General features: G+C 40.5%; 1 protein-coding gene and 1 long non-coding RNA gene across 3 annotated transcripts; one reads left to right on the top strand and one right to left on the bottom strand.

Annotated features, from left to right (window-relative positions):
- Positions 1-1,156: 1,156 nt before the first annotated feature.
- FDX1 (ferredoxin 1) lies at positions 1,157-17,113 on the bottom strand. 2 transcript variants are annotated; one of them, XR_010428261.1, is made up of 5 exons: positions 16,835-17,113; positions 11,018-11,142; positions 8,014-8,143; positions 7,436-7,584; positions 4,044-4,245 (listed from the first exon to the last, which is right to left on the bottom strand). XR_010428261.1 is itself a non-coding variant. In XM_064645266.1 (4 exons), exons 1-4 carry the CDS (start codon positions 17,002-17,004, stop codon positions 4,131-4,133), a joined length of 540 nt encoding a protein of 179 aa, XP_064501336.1. In that variant the 5' UTR covers positions 17,005-17,112; the 3' UTR covers positions 1,157-4,130. The 2 variants fall into 2 exon arrangements, 1 of the variants encoding a protein (XP_064501336.1); XM_064645266.1 differs by lacking the exon at positions 7,436-7,584 and having other exon boundaries at positions 1,157-4,245; positions 16,835-17,112.
- A 130-nt stretch (positions 17,114-17,243) lies between these two features.
- On the top strand, positions 17,244-22,537 carry LOC135409566 (uncharacterized). Its single transcript, XR_010428264.1, has 2 exons — positions 17,244-17,487; positions 17,641-22,537. It is a non-coding gene; the product is annotated as an uncharacterized LOC135409566 (long non-coding RNA).
- The last annotated feature ends 908 nt before the right edge of the window (positions 22,538-23,445 follow it).

Genomic DNA, 23,445 nt, shown 5'->3' with positions numbered 1-23,445 from the left:
CGCAGGAAATTCCCATTCCCCTTGTGCATCTTTTCAGATCATTTGAGGAGAAATCATCTAGAGCAGCTGCAGACTCTTCCCAATGTTTTCTACTATTTGGTATCTCAGTGACAGCTTGAGCATCTCTTCTCCTCCTTTTTTCTCCCAAGCAATGAGGATTTTTCTTTTTTCTCCCCTATCTTTGTATACCACATCGTCCCCCGTGAGGGCAAAACACAGGCTATAGAGAATCCCTCCCTGCCCCAGCCCAGGCCTGTGAGCAGGGCAAGCACTGCCACTTTCACTGCATCTTTTTTGGACACAGCGTTTCCAGCTTGCCTCTAACTGGGACGTAATTTGAGTTTGAACACAGAAGCCTTGTATCTCTTGGTGCCTGTAGCCAAAAATGGTGAACTTTTAAGATTTAGTTTTTCTGTTTGAGAAGTCAGAAACTGCCTGGAGAACTTGCCTTTCTCTCTCATGACAGCTTGCAGTCCAGATGATGGGAACTTCTGACATATCGAGATGTAGTGATGCGGCAATGCAAGGCACGCCCTTCTTTCCCCTTCAGACATCACACAAACACCAAATGTCACAGAGGTGGGGACTGCTGTCCTGTGCCTGACTGTGGTTTAAGGGGGTGGAGGGAAGGGACACGACCTAGAGCCACAGACAAGCTCCACCCCACCCTTGGGAAGGCAGAAGGATGGTTTTGGCCTGGCTTCCTCACAAACCCAACCAAATCCAAAGGACCTTTTTAACCCCAAGCAACAGAAGACAGTGCAGCCCATTGGTCCCCTAATTCACTGCTTCTGAATTAAAGGTGTTTCAGCCCCAGACTTCGAGCATGTGTTGTAAACTAACAGAAGCAAAGACAACAAAGTAGGTTTTGATGTGCTCATCATTTTTGACGGAGGAGAGACAGAAGAGACCCACTGACTTGATGTTTTAACAGAGAAAGGAAATGGTTTTAGAAAGCAAGTTACCTGTAATCTTTATTTGGATAAGGAAATAAATATGTATTCAACTAGTTTTGATGGTATAATTGTGTGTCATTGCACAAGAATTCATACTTACACTGGAATGTGCACCATTAACTGTTAAGTTCCACTTTTCACCCAGAAATACATTCAATGGCTTGGAGAAGAAGGAAAAAAATCCATACAAACAAGGTGTGTCAGAAAGAGGTCAAAAATAAGATTTATTTGCAAATCATTTTGACAATAAACTAGTATCTCTGAGCTGTGCATTTTGGGGACTACAAGTCAGTTCCTTTGCCCTCTGAGATTTCCATTTGCATGCAATATGGGATTTCAAAACGAAACTTCAAAGCGTCCTTTTTTGCCTTGCTGTGCTGAGTAATTCCTTCCACAGGCACACTACAGGAGAGTCAAAGTCTTTGTAATGAGAAGCTATCACAAGCAACCTTGTCTTAGAAAGAAAACCGTCACATGAGACCTGTTTCACATTCGTTTTACACAGTGTTAAGCACTTCAAGATTCCCACAAGAAGTGCCTGGTGCTGTATGAAAAACACCTCAAACAAGCCAATAAAAAATTCCACCACAAATCCAAAACAAAGCCCAAGGCAACCCTAAAACTCACCAAATAGTAACATCTACCCCTAAAACTCACAACTATACTGAAACCTCAAATTTCTTTCTGATGTTAAGAACGCACAGTGCGTCTTGTTATGACCCAAGTCCCCTCTCTTAGAATGTAATGAGCTGTGTCTCAAGTAAAGAAAAAAAAGTTGAGATTTAATAATGATGACTACTGTATACAAGTGAGCTCAGTACAAAGGCAATATGAAGTAAGATTTACCTTAGTGCCGGACTGTGTGAATGCAACATCTAAGTTACGGTTAGAGTCACAGCAGCTGAAGAGGAAGACATCTTCAGCATCTTCAGAACATTTCTTCCATTTATGCCCGTGCTTCTCCCTGACCTTGATCTGCCTTTCAAAAAGCCTGGAAATTTCATCTTTGAAGTCACAGTTTGATTTAGATGAGATCACAAGTGTATTCTGAAAACCCTACATGATTAAGTTCTGAACAGACAAGTTACTGCATCTTGCATTAGGGCAAAGCCCAAAGGTAACACAAGGAAACAAGGTAACTCAGAGAGGAAATCAAAGAATCTGACCCACATCTATTTTCAATACAGTTCTAGAAAATATTAATTTTTATAAAAAAAGAGGGACCTTTTTTCCTGTTTATGAAGCTCAAAACAATCCCAATATTCCGCACTGTAAAAATAATTTTCCCCCCCTCCCATATATATGTAATAATACAAGAAAAATGTCCAGATACCATTGTTATCAGTTCAAATAAAGCAATAATGACTGCATTAGATCATTCAAATGTAAATAAACATTGTTTATATATAAATGTATACAAATATGCCCCAAATATCAAAATTACCTTATAAGGGTAACAACTCTTGGTTGTTCTTTTAAGTATTTAAGCAAAGCTGGAGAGAATAATAGTCTTAGAGACATTATTTTATTTTGGGCTACTTTAGAAAGAGTAAAACAATATTCAACTGAAAGCTCTTCATCATCAGTCCACATGTCATCTCACCATGGGTTCTCCCTATACCTTCTGAGGAACCAAGTCCATTTTTCTGGAATAAATATACTTGGTAATTTCACATCAGCCATTACTGAAATGATCCTGAGAGCAAGGCCCAGAAACTAGAAATCTCTTCAAGCTGAGCACCCTAGCTAATATCAGACTGCCTCCTGCATAAGGTCAAAACTGAGAAAGGGATAATGATTTCAGAATAAATCTTACATTGACAAACATTGCCCCCTCCAACATCTTCAGAGAACAGCAAGAATTTATCATGGGTAAATTTGCAAATCCAGTGGTTATGTTCTCCCATTAGACACCTCCAAGACTTCACTCTTCTAAGCCCTGTGTATCCTTTTATTTCTGGTGTAGTCAAATGTAAAAACTGTTGAGGTTTACTGACATCTGATTTGGGCAACAGTTAAGCTGCAGGTGCCAGCATTCTGCATCAGCCTGCAGAATAATTTCTTCCCTGTAGCTGGTACAGTGCTGTGTTTTGGATTTATAATGAAAATAATGTTGATAACACACTGATGTTTTAGTGTAAACATGGCTTAGCAACAACTAAATCAGGGACTTTTCAGCTCCTCAGCCCACCCCAACAGTGAGTAAGCTGGGGTGCATAAGGAGTGGGGAGGGGACAGAGACAGGACAACTGACCCCAGCTGATCAGAGTGTTGTCCCAGACCAGATGGTGCCATGCTCAAAATATTAAACTGGGGGGAAACAGCGGTCACTGCTCAGGAACTGGCTGGGCATCAGTCAGCAGGTGGTAAGCAATTGCACTGTCCATCACTTGTTTTGTATATTGTAACTCTTTTATCATTGTTGTTGTTGTTGTTTTCCCTTCTGTTTCTGTCTTATTAAACAGTGTTTGTATCAACACATGAATTTCACTTTTTTTTTTTTTCCCCCAACTCTATCCCCCACCCTGCTTTGGGTGGGGGGCAGGCAGTGGTGGGGTGCAAGCAAACAGCTGAGTGGTGTTTAGGTGCTTGCTGTGTTAGAGCCATAACATGGCCCCTAGAATTCATGGGTTTAGCAGTATTTTGCAAGACAAAATTTGCCACATCTCATTAAGATTCCAAAGTTTGGAAAACTCCTACCCTGAAAGTCCACTATTTGCTGAGGAAGTACCATGTTTACTGAGAACGTGAATTAACTCTGAGCATACCATCTTTAATGACAACACTTCAAAAAGACCCCATGCAGTCTCACAAGTTTTGTTCTCTTACACATCCAGGTCTGAAACCAAGAAATGCTAAGAGGTTTTTTTAGGAGAAGTCTTGTAGAAGTGATCCAGTTTCCAAATGTCATTAAATGTTTTGGCAGAATAATTTTATATGAAATCTGTAATACACTTGATGTTTATAATCCAATGATTACTTACAGGAAGTATTATTGCATTTTAAGCGTAAAAATATAAGAGGTTCTATAAAGAAAATTAAAATAGCATTAATCTAATATTGATAGTCATATAAAATAACTCACAATTATGTAAGTTTCCATATTTAATTACACATTTAAAAATAAGTTATAAAAATAATTAAGCTTCTTTAAAACCCCCAAGGTATTTTCTTTTAGGAGTTTTTACTCATATCTACTGATTGTCTAGCATCAGCAACAGCTTCTGGTACTCGAACAGTCATATCATTCATTGATTTCTTCAAGCAGATTTGGCAGCCTAAACGTGATCTGTAGGGAAATATGACATTGCAGTTAGTTCTAGCCCACCAGACATCTAACAGCATTTACCCCCTTATGCCTCCAACATTCAGCCACCCCAAACACATCATGAACTACAAACAGCCACTCTTGTGCATGGTCTTAATCAAGCCCAGTAGCAAACTGCATGTGTCAGCACAAGGGTCTGTGTGGCAATAATAATGATTTATGTTCAGTATCAGAGCTCAGCACACTGGAAAGTCGCACACCAAGTACTTCCTGCTTACTGAGACAATATGTAATAAGGGTGACCCTTCCATTTTCAGTGGGACACTAACAGGTCAGCCAGGTGCATTTGGCATCTCTGAAGAGAAGGCAAAAAACCTGAATGAAAGCCTCAGAAAAAGCACAGCTTAACCTCCCTATCCAGGGTCCAATGTTTTCAAACTAAAAAGCTCAAGATTGGGTCATTAAACCAGAAAAGTAGGAGTGAAAAGACAAGAAACACAGGAAGGAGAAGGATAAAAGGATAAAACACTCAAGGCACTCGAGGAGATGTCATCCTTTTTTTTTCTACCTACCATTCATTCTGAACAAAAAAAAGATGTTGCAAGCAAGCAATTAAAATCAAAGTATTTAATACAATAACAAAATTCTGCAGACATCAGAAGCCGCTTTTATTGCTAGGATATCTTTATTTCAATGTTCATGTCTTTGCCCATCCTTGCTGATGTTTTCAATATTCTATACTTAAGTACAGTGTTCTGTAGCACCAGTTCCTGGAAAGACACTAGCTAGCTGACAGCCTATTTCAAAAATCTAAAAGTTACCATTCTCCTGTCCACCTCTCCATATGCATTTATCTTCACCTTTTAAGTCCAAACATCACTTCCTATTGCTCAGTAGCACAAGATCCTCATACATCTTCATCAACAGTTTTTGATACTACCACAGAGCAACACACACTATACACAAACCTTACTCTTCACTGTTTTCCCACATCTTCCACAAACATGCTAATTAAAACCTAGTACTTATCACTTTTAGATCACACTGTTGATCACCTATTATTACCAGACAGCCTAATGCTTCTACCTTATTAAAAGATGATTTTTCTTAATGAATTATTTATCCTTTACACAGGGCCTTTGCTCTTATCCTGTTGCAACTCAAGACTTAGTAAAGTTTTTCTAGACCTAAATAAATTTCATGAACTGCAAGATTTCTTCGCACTCAGTGAGTTATCTGAAGAACTCCCATGTCTGCTTCATTCCTCTACAAAAGCTCTGTCGAATTCTTTCCTTACCCATAGTAGACAGTATAGACTATCTATAGACATCTGATTAAAGTGTCCAGTATGGAACTTCGATGTATTCTTTAGTTTCGATGATCTTTTAAAAGTTGGGTTGCTGCCTTCCCATACCTTTGCAGCAGAAGCAGTTTTAAACCAACCAATTAAGCCTTGCAGACAGTTCAGAAATGCCAGACTGACTTCCTGTAGAACTCCTGAGTGAATGCTACCTAGCCATTACCATTTGTTACTCATTTATCTGCTGTAATACTTTCATGGACACGTCAGTTTGAGACAAGATCACAGAATGCTCCAGGAAGCCTTTTGCAAAGAAACCTTTCAGTGCATGGACATCCCGTAACATCTCTAGAGACAACAATACAAAAGAAACTTTGCTTTTATGTTATCTTTTCCTAAGTGCACCTTCTACATTACCCATCAGCTCTTCATGTAGACAAAGCTTCCTGCTTCTGATAGCTTTAAAACAAAAGTATTTTTTCTACTTTTTACAAGCTGTTTCTCAGCTTATTTTTTGCTTCAGCATTCTTCTTACACATTTAACTTGCCGGGGTTTGCATTCCCCTTATCTTACTACTTTTAACCATCTCTCCTGTTCTGCAGTTAATCAAAACTATTTAATTTTAACCTTTCTAATTAATTCCTCATTTTAAAAAACATGACTTTCATGGCAGTTGCTAGCTGAAACTTCCCCAAATACAGAGTCACTGATAAAAATAAGCTTTTATCCTTGTACCTATGACAGAGCATAGAAGTGCATCTCCATTACACAAATCTGTATCAGCACAGGAGCCCAGGTAACCTGCAGTAAATATCAGTCACTTAAAGCTCCACGTTCCAGAAGTGTCATCCTCTCACACATTTGAAAGGTCCCTGGCCATAGGAAGAACACATGATGCTAGGAACACCTAATAGAAGTACCAAACGTGTTCAGAGAGTCTAAAACTTAATTTGGTATGAAGAACTTAGAGAGAAAATAGAAACATTTAAACAAAGAGCTCTGGCTTTCTACTGTTTTTCAGTTCTTCAGTAAAATCTCCTTGCTTTAAACCTTTAAAAGATGGCCAAAGAAAAAAGATTTTTATTAGACCATTTGCCTTCAGAGCTATTTAGGAATTATTTTGGTCCTGAACCTAAAAATTCAGGAAAATTATGGTAGATGGTAAGGGTGAAGTAAATTCACACTTAATAGGCTCATGATCTTTTCAAAACCAAAAATGGGTTTTTGTGAGACAGGAAGAAGAATAAAACAAAAGAAGCTGCAACAAGTATCTCGTAGCTTAACTTCTTTGCCTTTACAACCTCCCACAGAAGTTCAGATTTGTCTGAAGTGAGAATGTGTATTGTTATATAGAAATGATGAGTATGGGATTCCCATCACTGATAAAGGAGATAGATGAATTAATTCAGAGTGCTTCTTTGTAGAGACATAAAAAAACTCTATGCTATACAGGCCAGGTATAAAGCCTCATCATCACTGGAAAGATTCTCAAAAACTTCAATAAGCTGTTCCATTGAAGGATGAAGAAAAGCGCTTATGAAACCTTGTAAGGCACAGCTGCCTACTGTTCATGGGGGCATGGTTTATGATAAAGGCTACTTGTACACCAGCAGGTAGAACAGCCCACTAGGAATGGGTCTGTGATGAGGATGTGACACCCTAATTACAAGATGTGTGATGGTGGGGGTGATGAAGAACCAAGGGTTACTTTAGACTACCACTAGTCTAATCCTAATGCCTATCAGCAGTAAGAGCACAGTTTAGGATCAGTTTCTCCCAAAAGGGAATCTGACTTGTGTGCACCAAGAATACTCTGAGTCAAAGCATGACAAGTAGGTACACGGACATATGGAACACTGTTTGTGCTAGAGAAGGCTTGGAGGAAGGATCTTAACAATGTACATAAATACCAGAGAGGTTGTAGAGTCTCCATCCTTGGAGATATTCAAAAGCCGTCTGGACATGGTCCTGGGCATCGGATCTAGGTGGCCCTGCTTGAGCAGGGGGTTGGGCCAGATGACCTCAAGAGGTCCCCTCCAACCTCAACCCTTCTGTGATTCTGTGAAAAGAAGATCTGACCAAAACCTAAAACACTAATGTTAACACATTCACTAGCTACAGACTAACAGAGACAGTAAACAGAAGGGAAGAGAAACAAGTACAAGAAAATTCACACACAGGACAGCAGCAGCAGAGCTTCTGTTGAAGGAATGGGGTTTTCACTTATACTTTAGTATATAACATTTCTGCACCAGACACCTCTGAAGACAAGTACTGGCAACTGACACTTCTCAGTTACAAAAGCAATACTGACATCTTTTTAGTATGAATTAAGATAGACAATATCTAAACTTAGCAGTCCCATTTTGTGTAACAGAATCCAGCTACTCATCAAAAGCTGATTAAGGTGCTCCAAGAATATCAGACTGCCCCATCTGCAAGCCCTTCTCTCCATTCTTTGATGTAGTGAAGTGCTATGTTGCCTTACGTTTCTGTGAGGCCATATGCCAGGTCCAGCATGTCCATCTCTTCGTCAGTAATTGCATCTAGTTTCTCAAATATGTGGTCTTCAAATATTAAATGACAAGTTGAACAGGCTAGTGTTCCTTCACATGCACCTAAGCAACAGAACAAATCAAGATAACAGAAAATCCAAGTTTCAAATTGCAGAAGAATTTCAGAAGAAATCCTACATATATAAGTGTTTGTCTCATACAAGAAGTCTCCGTTGATTAGTAAAATTAATGTTTTATATATTCTCACATTCATATACCTACTCTGCATTCAACTGTCAATAGTATTTCTACAGTTCCTATAGCATTAAGATTTACTTAAATATTTTAATTAATTTATAGCATTTAACTAATTCCCTTTCCACTTTTTAAAGAAAGAAAAGTTTTCTACCATAAGAATGCAAAAGCAGACAACACTGTCAATCAACACTACTTGATTTATTTCCAAGGCTGATCCTTATCTCTCTTTTTCCCATGGTTTTGAGAAGGTTTCCTCCATAAGTTTAACAGAAGATACCTGCTACACCAAAAAAAAAAATCCTCAGAAGTACAGGAAGGAGGGAATTTATACTTGGTGCTTCTTCTCACTTAATAGAACACTAATTCACAGCGACAAAAGTAGTCAGGCCAGAGAGATGGTTTTATCTGTGCTAAAGAGGCCTACATGCATTATTATGAGGCAATCCAGTACAAGTCAAGGATCTAAAAATTTGCTAGGGTTGAGCAGAACAAGCATCAACAACACCTACATGCTACAGCAATGAGGTCACCACAGGACAGTAAAAGTCTGAACACTAACAAATTTGTCACTGTGTTGGGCTAACACTAAGTTCTTCACTTTGCTGAAAAAGAAACATGCAAGTTTAACAGGGCAGGAAAGGCTGAATACTGTGGAGAGTGGGATTGGGGCATACAAACCCCAGGCTCCAATTTAAATTGATAGGAGAGAAGAAAGTAACACATTAGCCAATTATCATCTATTTACTCATTTGCAGGGAAGGCAGAACCGAGAATACAGTGACCTCATCACCTTTGTACTCGTAAGGAAATAAGGGAAGCAAGATTGTAAGCATAACCACTGCTATAGAAAGAAACAGTGGAATTTATCATCAGACAAGAATTACACACAAAAGCACCATGCTGTTACATGCGGTAACAGTATCAACAGCATATATTCAAAGTGAGCACTGTACTAGAATATTTGATTTTTAAAAGATATCACATCTTCAAAGACACGTTAAAAAGTAGAGTTCAAATAAAGTGCCAAATACAAAATTTGTCTTGTCAGCAGTCTAAGGATCTTGAACGTTGGGAAGGTGAGGGAAGGAGCGAGAGGGGAAGGAAAGAACTAATCAGTCTCTTTGGACAGTGCAAGGTCTTTCCACACTGTAAAGCTAGCAGTCATAAACAAATTGAGTGCAGCCGAATCGTTCAAGAGTTTTATAAGCCTTTACACAAAGATATTTCTATTATTATTACTGCACATGGGATGCCCCCTAGTGATAAAAACAAATAGGTAAGATTTATGTTTCACTTTTCCCTCAGTTTTTCTCTAAACACAGAACATACATTTTTCCTGCATTATTTCTCTGCCCTAGTATGATGTTTCATTAGCAAGTGGTTATTGAAATGGGACCAGCATATGTTGTAATTAAAGACTGCTACGGTATTCCACTTTTTTTTTTTTTCAGTTTGGCTTCTGATTATCGACAGCATTATTTTTTCCCACTTCACCATAATGTCTTAACATGGTTGATATTTACACAGAGAACATTTACGGTAGGATACAGGCAGACCAGCCATAAGTCTATGAGTCATTTAGCAAGTGATAGATACAGCTAATTAAACCAGTGCATTAGATGTTTTTAAAAATGTCTCTCTTAAGAGACAATTCTTCTTCCCCAGATGTATGCAGCTCTAGATATGAGAGTTGTCTCAGATATTAAGTGTAAGATTTTAAATCATATCAAAGATTTCATTACTAGCAGTAAAACTTATTTGCACTTAACTAAAACACACCTCAGATTTCAAACTGTGCTATAAGTCTGCTTTTTTTTCCTCCAGTTGCTTCCTATTACACGTTCAGTCCGGAAAATTGTACTTCCACTTCCTACTTTAGTTCTATTAATTCTCCAGCTCATATTCATATAAATACCTCTCCGGAGGTATTTAATTGTCATTTCCTAATACCACTGCTTTGTATGGGCAGAATCCTACAACTTCAATGGAACTATCTTTGAGCAATGTGGTCTAGTGGAGGGTGTCTATTGGAGGGGGATTGGAACTAAACGAACTTCAAGGTCCCTTCCAACCTAAACCATTTTATGATGCTAACTAAGAAAAGTGCAAAAGTTTGAAGAAACAGGGAGAAGTTATAACTTCCTCCCATTTTGATTTTAAACAGAACTCATACCAAGTTAGAATTTCATGAGGGCTTTGGTCTCTTTTACTCTAGTTCTTTAATAAGAATTAAACTTCTTGCTCTTCCCTGCTAACTGACATGGATTTGGTTGTTTATTTGTCTTTGTACTCAAATACTACAGCAAACTGTGTTACAAAAAGCCTGATAATAAATTGAGACAGTATGGCACTACAGAAGTAACCAGACACTTTTAGAAATACACCAGTTTTGTGTTGCCTCCAGAACCTTTCAGCTCAGAAGAGTCTGCAGATGGCATCTTTCAGATTCCACCTTGACAGCACTCTGTTCACATTCCCCTCCTTTAATATGCAAGCCAAGATCACCTCAAATATTTTTTTTAAAACTTGAATTAAAATATTCTATGCACCTGCAGGAGAAAAAAAAGAGGAGAAAATCCAAGTAAAGTACAGGTAGGTTTTATATATAAATTCATATTCGTTTATGGTTGGACTTGATCTTAATGGTCTTTTCCAACCTAAATGATACTATAGATACTTATGCATAAACTGGAAAGTAATTTCTAGACACTGAATACAGTTTTCAGTGTATCTACTTACCAAAACCATCTATGTCTAGATTATTATCAACAACAACATCCAGCAGTGAATCCCCAGGTTTTCCCTTGGCTGTCAGTTTGTCACCATCGCGATTTATGAAATGAACAGTTATTTTATCTTCTGAGCTGAAAAAGAAAATTACATACTAGAATTAAAGGATTCTAGACCTTTTTAGAGCTTTAGCATTGATTGAATACTACTAAACTAATAATCACAATCAACTCTAAGAGCTGAGAAATCTAAGTTATTGGCTTTTAAAAGCTGTTACAGGTACAGGCATTTACTGGTGTACATTGAACAAAGACCATGAAAAATAAAAAAAACCAAAACAAACCTTGGTTTGTGTTTTGTCGCTAAAAGCTATATGGGATCCTGATGTTTTGCCTTTCACCAAAGAGGATCACAGCTATTTTATTTTAGGCACAATTTTTAACAAATAAAAGAGTTCATTTTAAATGTTTCTCTCCCCACCTTTCTGTGGACTCTTTCTTTGGATTTATGACATTTTTATTGTTCTCATCATTATCATTTAGGATAAATTGTAAGTTTTCCCATTTCTGCATAGAGTTTTAGATATTTTTCTTTATTAGTTACAAAATTTACTTCTCCTCTCCTGCCAAAACAGGAAATACTCAAAAACATTCTGCTGTCTTCAAGCACACATTCTCTTAGGAGTTCGACTTGTAAATATTAATTCTAGTGAAGTTCAAAGTTTTTACATGTTTTCAAAGAAAGAAGGCTTTGTATTTTTCTGCTTTGCTTTTCAGACAATTATTTAAGAAAAAACTCTCTTGCAGTCTGCATAAAAATGTCTTAACATAAAGCTTTTAATATGAAAAAATTGATTTTTTTGCATTCTGTATTATATTATTTCACATGCAAATTAAATGAAGGCTTTAAATATACTAATGAAATACAGTTTGTTCCATTTCAAGCAGATTATTTTTTTTCCTATAGTAAGTGAGCAAAACAAGAAAAACTTATGGACAGTAAGAAATCTGCCAGGAGATGAGAGATAAAAATAGAACCAAAAGGTAATGCAAAAATTTATGTTTCCATGTGAAATCCATACTTAAGAACCACTTATTATTCTTATGCTTCTTATTACCTGTACTCATTTTTAGTAACTGTGGGCCTTGAGTGATCTATCATATGCAAAATACACAAGCTTGAAAATCAAGTCATCCTCTGTAAAACTAACCCGTAGAGCTGAATATTAAAGCAAAAATTTGAAAGTGGCCATGCTGAAACATCAGTGAACAAATTACTTTTGTAACTAACTGGCTGTAAAAGAAAATGTGTTTTTAGCAACATGAGTCCTAGGTTGTTATGAGAAACAACAAATGTTTGTTGCTGTAGACTTTATATACTTGCCACAACTGTAAGATCAGTTGGCAGCAGTGTGTGCCATGATGATTCATTATGATGTCATGCTCACTTCTTTTCCTATCATACCTCAGTCCATTCTCCAGAAGGCAGCCACAAGCTATTATTAACAATAAATTAATTCCAAAACTATAATTGATAATGAAGGATTGACCTTGCTGATCTGCAATGCAATTGAAGCATGCACTATAATAAAATTCAGACATCTTAAATATACATCTTTACAAAATATAATTAATGTTGCACAGTCACCTGTGATATCCAAGGACCACCTCCAGCAAACCGTTCTGTGGGGGTTTAAGTTACCACTCTGCTTTTTGTTGTGCTCCTCTGCTATGCTAACACCTCCCACAGCAGAACCAAGGAAACAAGCACCCACTTAGATAAACTAGTACAAAATTCACCACCTCCAGTGGGAGTTTAACACTGGTGAGTTTCGACTGCATCTGGAAAGGGTCACATTCTGAGAGCCAAAGTAAGCCAATGACAGTGTAATTTAAAATGGCTTCAAAAAGCCCTTCCAGAGGTCAAAGTACACTCTCCTTTGATGAAATATTTCTGTTAAGATGACAAACACAACCCTGACAGGAGATACAGTGAGAGATGTACTTGCATTTCTGGGCATCCTCAGTAAATGGCAAATACTAAATATTTATTCCAATATCCTAAATATACCCTTTACTCTATTATAGGATGAGGTGATCACAAATAACACGGACCAAACAGCAGGATGTCTGTCTGTCCATTAGATCACTGGAACTTTTGTACATGACAAGTTGACTCCCTACCAGTTTTGAAAACACATTTGAAACTGTCTTCACTCGTGATTACGCTTTAATCTGGTACAACAGCACAGTGTCACAAGAACAGTCCTGCCCCCGCTCCTTTGTTCCTTCTCTCTCCAGCGCTCACACTGTCATGTGGTAAACTGGGCCTGGAAAGAAAACTGGCCAAAAGTCGACCCTCATAGGTCAATGGCTACATGGATGTCAGAACTGGCACAGTCAGATCTGACCCTCAGACAAAATCTAACACCAGTTTAGAAAAGTCGTGTTACTGCAACTTTATGATGCAATGACACGATCCAAGCTTCCCGATCAGATTAAACCAATCTCTTTCTGGTGTAAAAATGTGGGTTTGGCTGATCCCCACTTCAGTCAACTCATTTTGCTAATCTGGATGAAAATTAACCATAAAAACAAAGTAGTCCCAGCTGGACCAGACAGCAAAACTGACAAAAGTGCCACTGCCCACAGCAAAAATGAGGAAACAGCAGTGGAGCAATCTTACATTTGCTTCAGCCAATTGTGGATCTGCACCACGGCTGTGCTTGCCTGACGGGTGTGGCATGCAGCAAGGGGACAAACAGAAATATCACTTCTTCACAACTCAGTGGCATTTGTTGAAAACTGATACAGTAATTAATCTTTCCACAGGACCTAAATCCACCCTGATTGATAATGAAGCTAAATTTCATTTATTTGTGTAACGTTAGATACAGCCTTCTACAGTCTTGCAGGACTGTAGATCTGGTTTTCTGCTATTACCACCTTTACCACTCCTCACATAGCCAAAACGTTTAATTTAGAAAAATCAGTGAGGCTTTATTGAGTGGTGAAAATACTTTCAGAAGAGTGGTGTATGTAATAATCAGACTAGTCAGACATTCAAAACACTGAGCAAACCTTTTCAATGACTGGGGGATACCATTAAAAAAAATAAAATTCACACCTGCATGAAACAATACTTAGGCTTTATAAATTTCAAGTGACATAGTTTTTGTCTACCCAGACATTGTTTGCATGAAGAAAAACAACCAAGCAAATACCAACATGATGTGAACTAGTCACAGGCAGTTAATGTGAAACAGGTGTCAGGCCTATGCAAGTATGAGTAGCCTCAGGATTATCAGGAAAAACAAAACATAGTTTGTGTTTATGAAGCATAAATATTTCAATTCATTCCCAGATAAACCAGATGAAAAACACAATTAATTTCTTCATATGGTTGCCACAGCACTATCAACTTTTTTATCAAGCTTCACTGTGATACTCTATATTGAGCACACTGCAAATGCACAGAAGAGCACAAGAGAACTGTAAATGCTGTTCATTGTCTCTCCCGTAAATAAAAAGAGTAAATACTGCAAGAATCCTGACAGCTACCTCTTCCTCCTTAAAAGAAGTATTCTTTTGAATCTCAGATATTACTTCCAAGTTAGGAATCACCTCTTACATTCTTCCAAACAAAACATAAAGGTAACAACTGTAGCCTAGTGCTGCACGTGGCAAGACCAACTCTGTTATTTCCAGATCTTTTAATAAACAGCAAATCCAACAGCCCTAAACACCTGAAGAGCTTCACGAATTAAACTATTAAACAGGCCTCAATTAAAATTCGAAGTTATAAACCTGAACTAATCTTTAAAGCATGCAATAATTATGCTGTGCACAAAAAACATTGTACAGCTATCCAAACTGGTATAAAAGAATTCTGAGATAGCTCCTGTTCGCCCTGAAAAGAAAAGGAAGGATAACAGATAAAAACGGAACAAAAGAAAACAGAAAATGGAAATCAAAACATAATGCCTGATGCTTCACTGAAACCCTTAGGAACCTCTGCTCACAAGAATCACTTCAGGTAATGTTTTGTATGATGTTTTCACCCTCTAGACACAAATACAGCTAATTTTACATATACCAACAATGACGTATCTTTTTACTGGAATAACACTGGCTGATGATATAAAGGTCAGGAACCGGGGCTCAAATAATACAATGCCCAGAAAAGGCAGGACTAGAGAAAATAACTCTCACATATATTGAGAAAACAATAACATCTGAAGATTTTCCTTTTCTTCTGATTCATTCAGCCAGGTTATGATACGGAATATATAAACAACACATTTGAAATACTTGCTTGCATAATCTTTTTTGCTGGTGTGCTTGCACAATGAGTGTGAATAAATTCCATTCGTATTCAGCCTGTTTGTGAAAGACCTGAGAGATTACAGGTCTACATTACTACAACTACTACTATTACTGCTACATTACTATTAAGTAAGGAAATGTTTTCCCTTCTAAGCATTCTTTTTCCCCTATTTTTACCCTGTTCAATAATTTGAATACCTTTTTAAAAACTGACGGTGTTTTACAAAGGCTTTTTTTTTTTTTAATTAAAAATCGCAAATCGGGGACTTCAAAATCAACTGATCATCAGCAGGGTCACTCAGAGAAGAGATGTGACTAGCAACTTACCCATCTCATATGGGAGTCCTAGACTAAAACGTTAAGTTTGTCTCTCCATATGAAAAGTATCTGCTGGAACAAAGTCAAAAAGCACCTACAGGAGAGTTTAAAAGCAAACTGTTGAAACAGCTTTGATGGTGAGGGCACTATCCCAACCCTCTTGAAACAGAGCAGGGTACACCCCTGATGCTGGGCAAGTGATTGCAGGTCCTGTTCAGAGTCAAGGAAACTTTTCTGACAACCAATTAAACCAGGCTTTTAAAAGTTCTGCATTTTAAATACTGAAAATTTGCTATAGACTATGATCTGTCTTCAAATATAAAAACTACAAGCCAGAAGGCTGTGCACAAACAGTTTTTGACTACATGTCACAAAACTACAGTTAAGGACTGTGGAATATTAAACCCATACAGATGAAATGCACTTTGAAACACCTACTCTTACATACTGGTGAGGACAGGAGGGGTTCTGCATACTCAGATCACAGAATCAAGTAGTATGGCAAAGACGTCTGAGATCATAGAGTCCAACCTGTGACTGAATACCACCACGTCAACTAGATCATGGCACTGAGTGCCACATCCAGTCTTTCCTTAGAGAAAGATGCACAAGTGCTCTTCGGTAGTGGAAAACTACACCAAAGGCTGAAGAGACCTTCAGTATTGGGCTCTCTGATATGCGCTGTATTTTTACCACAAGCCTAGTCAAGCTTCCAAAAACGGGGGGGGAAAAAGCAAGCAAGCACTGCACTGCACGAATAAGCAACTTTGCTAAGGTCACAACCTTTTAGAGAACGAGCCTGAGCACCAGGAACCCTGGTTTACCGTTCCATAACACCACAAGCCATTCCAACGGGGTTCCAGGTCACACCGACCCCGTGCCTCACCCGGGCCGACCCGCAGCCCCAGCACAGTCCTGCGGGGCACAGGAAGGATCTCCGAGAGCGCTCCGGAGGCACCGCTCCGCAGCCGCCGGCGGACGGCGAGGGCAGGAGCGGCCGTGCGGGGCGGCGGGGCCGGGGCCCATCCCGGGTCACCGCGGGAAGGTCACCCCGCCCCAGCCCGGCTCGGGCGGCCCGTGCCACGGGCAGACGCTGGCCCCGGGTGCCCTCAGCGCCGAGGCCTGGCCCGGCACAGCTCCTCGGGGGAGCTCGCCCGGTGCCTCATGGCCGCGACCCCCTTACCTGAGCACCGCCCGGGCAGAGAGGCTGAAGGGCCGCGCTGCCCTCACAGCAGCGGCGGCGCTGCCGCAGCCCGGCCTCATCCCGCCTGCCGGCGAGCTGAAGGAGAAGAGCCAGCGGCGGGAGGAGGCGGCGGCGGTCCGGAGGAGCCGCGCCGGCCCCGGGGCGGCCATGGCGGCGGGAGGGGAGCGCGGGGCCTCGGCGGCGGCGGGGCGGGGGCAAAGTCCCCCCGCTCGGGCGCGCGACGGCCCTGCAGCGACTCACAGCCGGTCACGGAGCGCGCGGCCCGCCCCGCCCGCGTGACCGCGGGGTTACGCAGGGAGCGCGCAGGGGCGGGGCGGGCCCGTCGCACACGGCGCAGAGGGCGGGCGGCGCCGGCCCGCGGGGAGACCTCACGGCTTGTGGGGATTCCCGGTTCCAGACCTTAACCCTGCTCTGCGCGGGAAGGTGGCGTCATGGAACCCAGCGTGTGCTGGCCCCCTGCCCAGTTGTGTCCATCAGGGGTTTCTTGTCATGTCAAGGACAGGGCGCTGCGCGGTCGGTGGCACACACGGTGGAGGTGTCACCCAAAGAGCCTTCACCACATCTCCAATGCCCCTGTGGGGGGCCCGACCTGCAGGGGACTAGGCTCCAGCTCCAGGCTGGGCAAGTGGTCGGTGATACCTGGAACCCCATTGAAACAGCTTATAATATGGAACTCCCAGGGAAGTGGAGCTGGCAGCTGGGAAGCCTGAGCTGTCCAACAGGGCTGTCCAGACAGGGCCACAGAGAAATTCCCAGTTCCTCATTACTATTTCTTATGACAACAGATCCAACTCCTAAAACCCGGATGTCAGCAAAGGGACAGCAGCACTATCAGAGAATCTAACAGGAGATGAGCATTCATGGTGAATAGCTCAAAGATGAGCGTGTGCAACAGGAAATTTTGAGATATCCTGAGTAATTACAGACTGCAGATGTAGGCTTAATTTGTCTCTCTACCAGTTTTGATTAGATGGTTATGTAGAAACCCTTCACTCTACCACACCCAGACTGGGGAGTTCTGGGTGAATGAGTAGAAATGGAGCTTGTACTTTGAAATAATTAATTCAAACAGAAGTGGAAATAAATGGGGGGAAAAAGGGAATGTTGTTTACCTCTGATGCTCTTGAGGTTGCTAAGATCGTTCCTGATGCCTTATGATTTCATTGCATTAGGGTAAGATCAAAGAGGGAGATATTGTACTAACTTGAACCAGTACATTTTCTTTAAGGAGAGGAGAAGGTCCTGGTGGAAATGTCAAGACCCTACAAACTGCCTGGCCAATTGACTTGAATGTGTAAGTTTTCTCTGCTTCAGGTATATAGCTGCTAGCCTCGAAGCTAGACTCAGTGTTGCTAGAGGGATTCCCTTTACCCATTACAGATATAGCCAATGTGAGATTTTAGATAGTCCGCATCTTGTCTTTTACACTTTATTTCAGTTATTGCTATGTCAAAGTAGCTTTTACAACACCTATGCTGTGAAACCGAATTTGTTTCATGTCATTATCCTTTACATTATAGTATTCTTTCCACAAAAGCAAATATATGGCTCTCCCCATCTAGATTTAGCATTGGATTTTAAAAGCTTTACAGTTACCTACATACACGGTATATCTCTACATTTCAGCTGACATGAGGCTGACCACATTTTCTACGTAATTTCCTTAGAAATTTTACCTGTCACAGAGGCTGCAGTAACTTTACTCTGATTGCCACTGTGTACAATACAGCAAGAATAGCTTTCAGTTATTCTTTGATTACTAGCAAAATAATTGCATTTGTTCAATATACCACTCATAGAATAATATTTTAAAAATATAAGTGAAATCAGTGCACTCAATATGTTTATTAAAACATATGTTATTATAAATGCAGTTAAAATATGTGAATATATCATAGAGAAGTCACCAAAATAAATACTCTGAGGGCTTGATCCTCAGCTACTTTACTGGTATCCCCTCACAATGAGCTCTTTTTCATTGCTTTCTTTTCCAACACAAGAGAATGTGGCCATAAATAATACAGTTTATTTCAATGCTCTTAGTACAGCATGGGGTCATATATACATAATCCTATAGCTAAATACATACAGCTCTAGCTGGACTTCTAATATTGTAAAGCCCAAAGAGCACATCAGATAATCTAGTTTGACTTCAACCAGAAGGCTGCTTGTTACAAATTAATGGTTAATGCAGGAAATAAGTCTGAAAGGGACCCTCTGTACCTTCTAATGTTGCATGTGACGTCTTTGCTGTCACATGTAACTCAAGTAAATAAATAATTTTTTAACTAAATATTTATCTTTTTCCTAAGTTTTCTTGCTGCTATTAACTGCACTGAAAACAGTTGCAAAATTTCATTCCTTGGAAGTGGAGAATGCCAAATTATTTATCAATTTTCAAGCAATTTCTTTTATTAGTTTAGTTCTTAGTATAGGATTATTTATGCTGATTTTTTCCTGGCCAGGGCTGCTTATGAATTTAGTTTTTCTTCTTTCTGAAGTTAACTGATAATTTGTTGTACCCCCTCCAGCCCTTTTAATTTAGCCTCTGTTATCACTATTGTCCTTTTATTTTAGCCACTGTTATTTCTAGTCTCCTTCCATAAGACAGGAAACTCTCACTGTTCTTCTGGTTATCCCACTGAGCCATTTGTGCATATGTTATTTTGAATTCCCTGTTGTTAAACATAGGTGACTAGTTAGTACATTCAATTCAGATCTTGTACAGTGTCTCTAATAGAAGCATATGGGCCTGATACATCCCAAGATTGTATTTGATCTTTTTTCATGTACAAATTAAATTAGTAGCCTCAAATCAGTGAGCTTTAAATCAGTGTGATCAGTTAATAATTTAGATGTCCTTTGATGCTTCTCATTAATGAAGCCATCATTAACAGCAAGAGTTCTTGATTTGCCCAAACTGAACAACATAAGCTCTTTGAACTTCGCTTCGATCCACTTTCAAGTGGGATTTTCATCCATATACTGTTTTAATGAAGAAGGCCATCAACTCGCTTTACCCCTGTGTTGGATATGTTCCATAGCTCTGTTCCAGCCCTCTGACGGCCATGGCCCTGAGCACATTACCCCTTTGCAAAAGTTTACTTGGCAGAATCCAAGGTCAGCTCCTCCACTGATAAGAGCAGTTGTGAGAAAAGCCATAGCGAGGGCCTGCCTCTCCTTTCTCTTCAGAGCCACTTTTAAACTGAGCCCTTGTGCTGGCCCGTGCCTGTGCCAGCAGCTCTGTTTGCACCATCCCGCATCTCCACGAGTCTGGCCGTGATCCAGACTTGCTGACTTGGCATCCTAGCTTGGTCTCGGACCTGCCTTGCCACTGCAGCCCTGCTGGGTGACCACTGGGCTGTATCTGACCCTGACCACTGTCTCTCAACCCAGTCTTGGCCGGGGGTTGCTGTTCTGCATCCTGGCTCCTTGTTGGTGAAGTGACTGCTTTTATCCACCTAAGTATTGTGCTTAGCTCCTGGCACATCTTCTGTTGCAGAGTAGCCATCTCATGCTGCTCCCTGGAACCTCCCGCCCCCAAACACAGGGCCCTCCTAATTCCCTCATAGTTTGTATATAATGTACGTTTTTGGGTGGGCAAGCTTGAAGAAAATGGTGGAGCAAACTAGATCGAGACATCTTGACACAATAAGAGGAATAGAGTGAAATAAAGCAGAGAAAAATTACCAACGGGGTGTACCTAACCTCTCTCTGAATCTCACCTTGGTTGTGTGCAGGTTTTTGTTGCTTGTCTCCATGGGATGTTCATCCTAATGGTAGAGCACTTTGCAGGAGGCACTTCATCTTTTTTCATATTTTTTTTATAGGTTCTTGCACACTGGGGAACAGATGTAATACAAACATTTCCCCTCCCCCCCCCGAAAATTATACCCACCAATTCTTTACTAAGTTTGTACTTGTAGGAGGCCAACAAACCACTAGATGGCGAACAGTTTCAGCAAGATAATGCGTGCGTATTCATATGACCTTCTGTCCTCAGCTTCATCATTCTGTTTCTGTCGAGCTTCATGAGCTGGACCTGTTGGAATGAGTCCAGAGGAAGGCCATGAAGATCATAGAATCATAGAATCATAGAATCAGCTGGGTTGGAAGGGACCTCCGAGATCATCAAGTCCAACCCTTGATCCACTAGCACTGCTGTTGCTAGACCATGGCACTGAATGCCACATCCAGTCTCATCTTAAAAACCTCCAGGGACAGAGAATCCACTACTTCCCTGGGCAGCCCATTCCAATGTCTGATTACCCTCTCTGTAAAGAAATTCTTTCTAATATCTAACCTAAACCTCCCCTGGCACAACTTAAGACCATGCCCTCTTGTCTTGCTGATAGTTGCCTGGTGATCAGAAGGCTGGAGCACCTCTCCTATGAAGAGAGACTGAGTGTTGGGGTTGTTCACCCTGGAGAAGGCTCCAGGGAGACCTCATTGCAGCCTTTCAGTACCTGAAGGGAACTACAAGAGAGCTGGAGAATAACTTTTGACAAGGGAATGTAGTGATAGGGCATGGGGGTATGGCTTCAAACTGAAAGAGAGATTAAGATTGGATGTCAGGAAGCAAGTTCTTTAGTCAGAGGGTGGTGAGACACTGGAACAGGTTTCCCAGAGAAGCTGTGGATGCCCCAACTCCGGGAATGTTCAAGGCCAGGTTGGATGGGGCCCTGGGAAATCTGGTTTAGTGGAAGGTGTCCCTGCCCAGGGCAGGCAGGCTGGCACTTCATGAACTTTAAGGTGCCTTCCAACCCAAACCATTCCATGATTCTGCGATCGTCGAGGCCATAGCGTGTAGTACCATGACAATTTATAGAAATCCGAGGTGAAGCTGACACAGTCCTTCTCCTCCCTGCCTCTCCCTCCCTTTTGCTTTTCTAGTGTGCATGAGTCAGGTGTGGTGTAGATTCATAGAGGTGATTTTCGCAAAAACTAACAGGAAAAAAAAAGGAAAGAAAAAAGAACAACAGTAATTAGAGTCTTCAATGAAAGAAAAAAGCATTTCCAAGTGCAAAAGATTGGTGCTGCCAATGAATTACAGCCTGATATCCACTCCTCTTGTCTACTGGTGCCCAATTTTCTTTTCTGAATAATGCTGTTGTTAACTATCAGTAACACATTTTTGCTTTCTTCCCAGAAGTCCATACAGTTGTTTTGTAAGAACATATGCAATGAAGTGTAAAAAATCTCTCCATTGAGCAAGGATGTTGATTGCTGTAGATGCTGCAAGACATGCTGTGCTGTCAGTAGTGAGTGGACGAGTGATGTATGAGGTCCTGCATGCTGGTCTTTACTACCTTTGAAAAATACATTTTGGATAGATGTCTACAAAGGAATGCGTTTACTCTTACTGGTAGACTATTGGTTTGTAATGGGAAGCAGCTCAATTACACATGAGAAAGGCTTTGGTATAAGATTCTTGGAGAAAGCATGATACACAAAGGTACTGAGGCAGGAAGTTTATATGCCCACCAGGAGGCATAGCAAGCACGGCTTCCGTCTTGCTCACAGCCCTGAACATGCTGCACATGCCAGCAGTGAAGGGAAGAAAAAATGTTCATCAGATTTTTACATCCAGAAGTAGGAAATGGAGAGATATTTAGAATAAAAAATTAAAATGTGGATAACTGGCAAGAGGCTGAATAAAATGCATATAAGTCAAAATGTTCTCTGGTCAAAGGCTATAATTTAAAGTTGATAAATTTTGTAATTTTTAAAATATTGTGCTTAAATCCTTCTTTTATGTAATTTCAAAATCTGGCAATCAGCTAGCAATTGAAAATCTAAACCTAAGCAAGGAAGAAGTTCTTTTCTCAGGCTTGAAGAGAAACCTGAATACAAGAACAAGGAAAGGAAATAAAGACAACACCAAACTATTATTAAGTCCTCATGAATTTTGTTTTTTAATGCTTGTCTCATGACTTTCTGGGAAGCGATTTGTTGAAAGCCTTGGTTTGACAATTCTGTGCTTGGCTAGCTTGGGCTTGACCCAAGTCCCCTTTTTTCTTGGCAGCACTTGAAACAGTTGAGATGTAGCCTACGCTCCTTTGTAATCCAAGATTGCTTTGTGCAGTCAAGAACCTTTAAGCACGGGAAATGAATAAAGTGACCCAAAGCTGTGGGGCCCAGCTCACAGTGTGGGCCAGCAGGGCTGGGGTGAGGAGCCAATGGCCTCCTGCTCTGCTTCCCTGGGACCAGCTTCCATGTAGGTTTAGTGCAGCTGCTGGTGTAGAAATTCTGGTTTACTTTTAAATTGTGGTAGTTTAGCTGGCAATAGTCCAACTGCTGTAAACTCAGTTGCATAGAGAGAACTCATCTGATATTTCCAGTTCTTCAGCATTTTCATGAGCTGCTGCTGCACACCATAGAGATGCAGCGTGAGGCCATCTCCCACAGCAGGTCATGTCCTGCTGGAACAGTGCAGCAGCAGCGCCAGGCATTTTCGTGACCGTTCAGCAATCTCAGCAGTAAAGCAGCAATAAAACAATGCTCCCAATGTATTCCACTGGCTTTGCCTGTCGGCTCTCATTTCAAGGCAGAGCACTCTGCTGGCGTATATGTATCACATAGTAGGTTTC

This window comes from Pseudopipra pipra, chromosome 2, assembly GCF_036250125.1.
Source record: "Pseudopipra pipra isolate bDixPip1 chromosome 2, bDixPip1.hap1, whole genome shotgun sequence".
Taxonomy (NCBI): Eukaryota; Metazoa; Chordata; class Aves; order Passeriformes; family Pipridae; genus Pseudopipra; species Pseudopipra pipra.
Note: the sequence above shows the minus strand (reverse complement) of the source record. Positions and strands in the feature narration are given on the sequence as shown.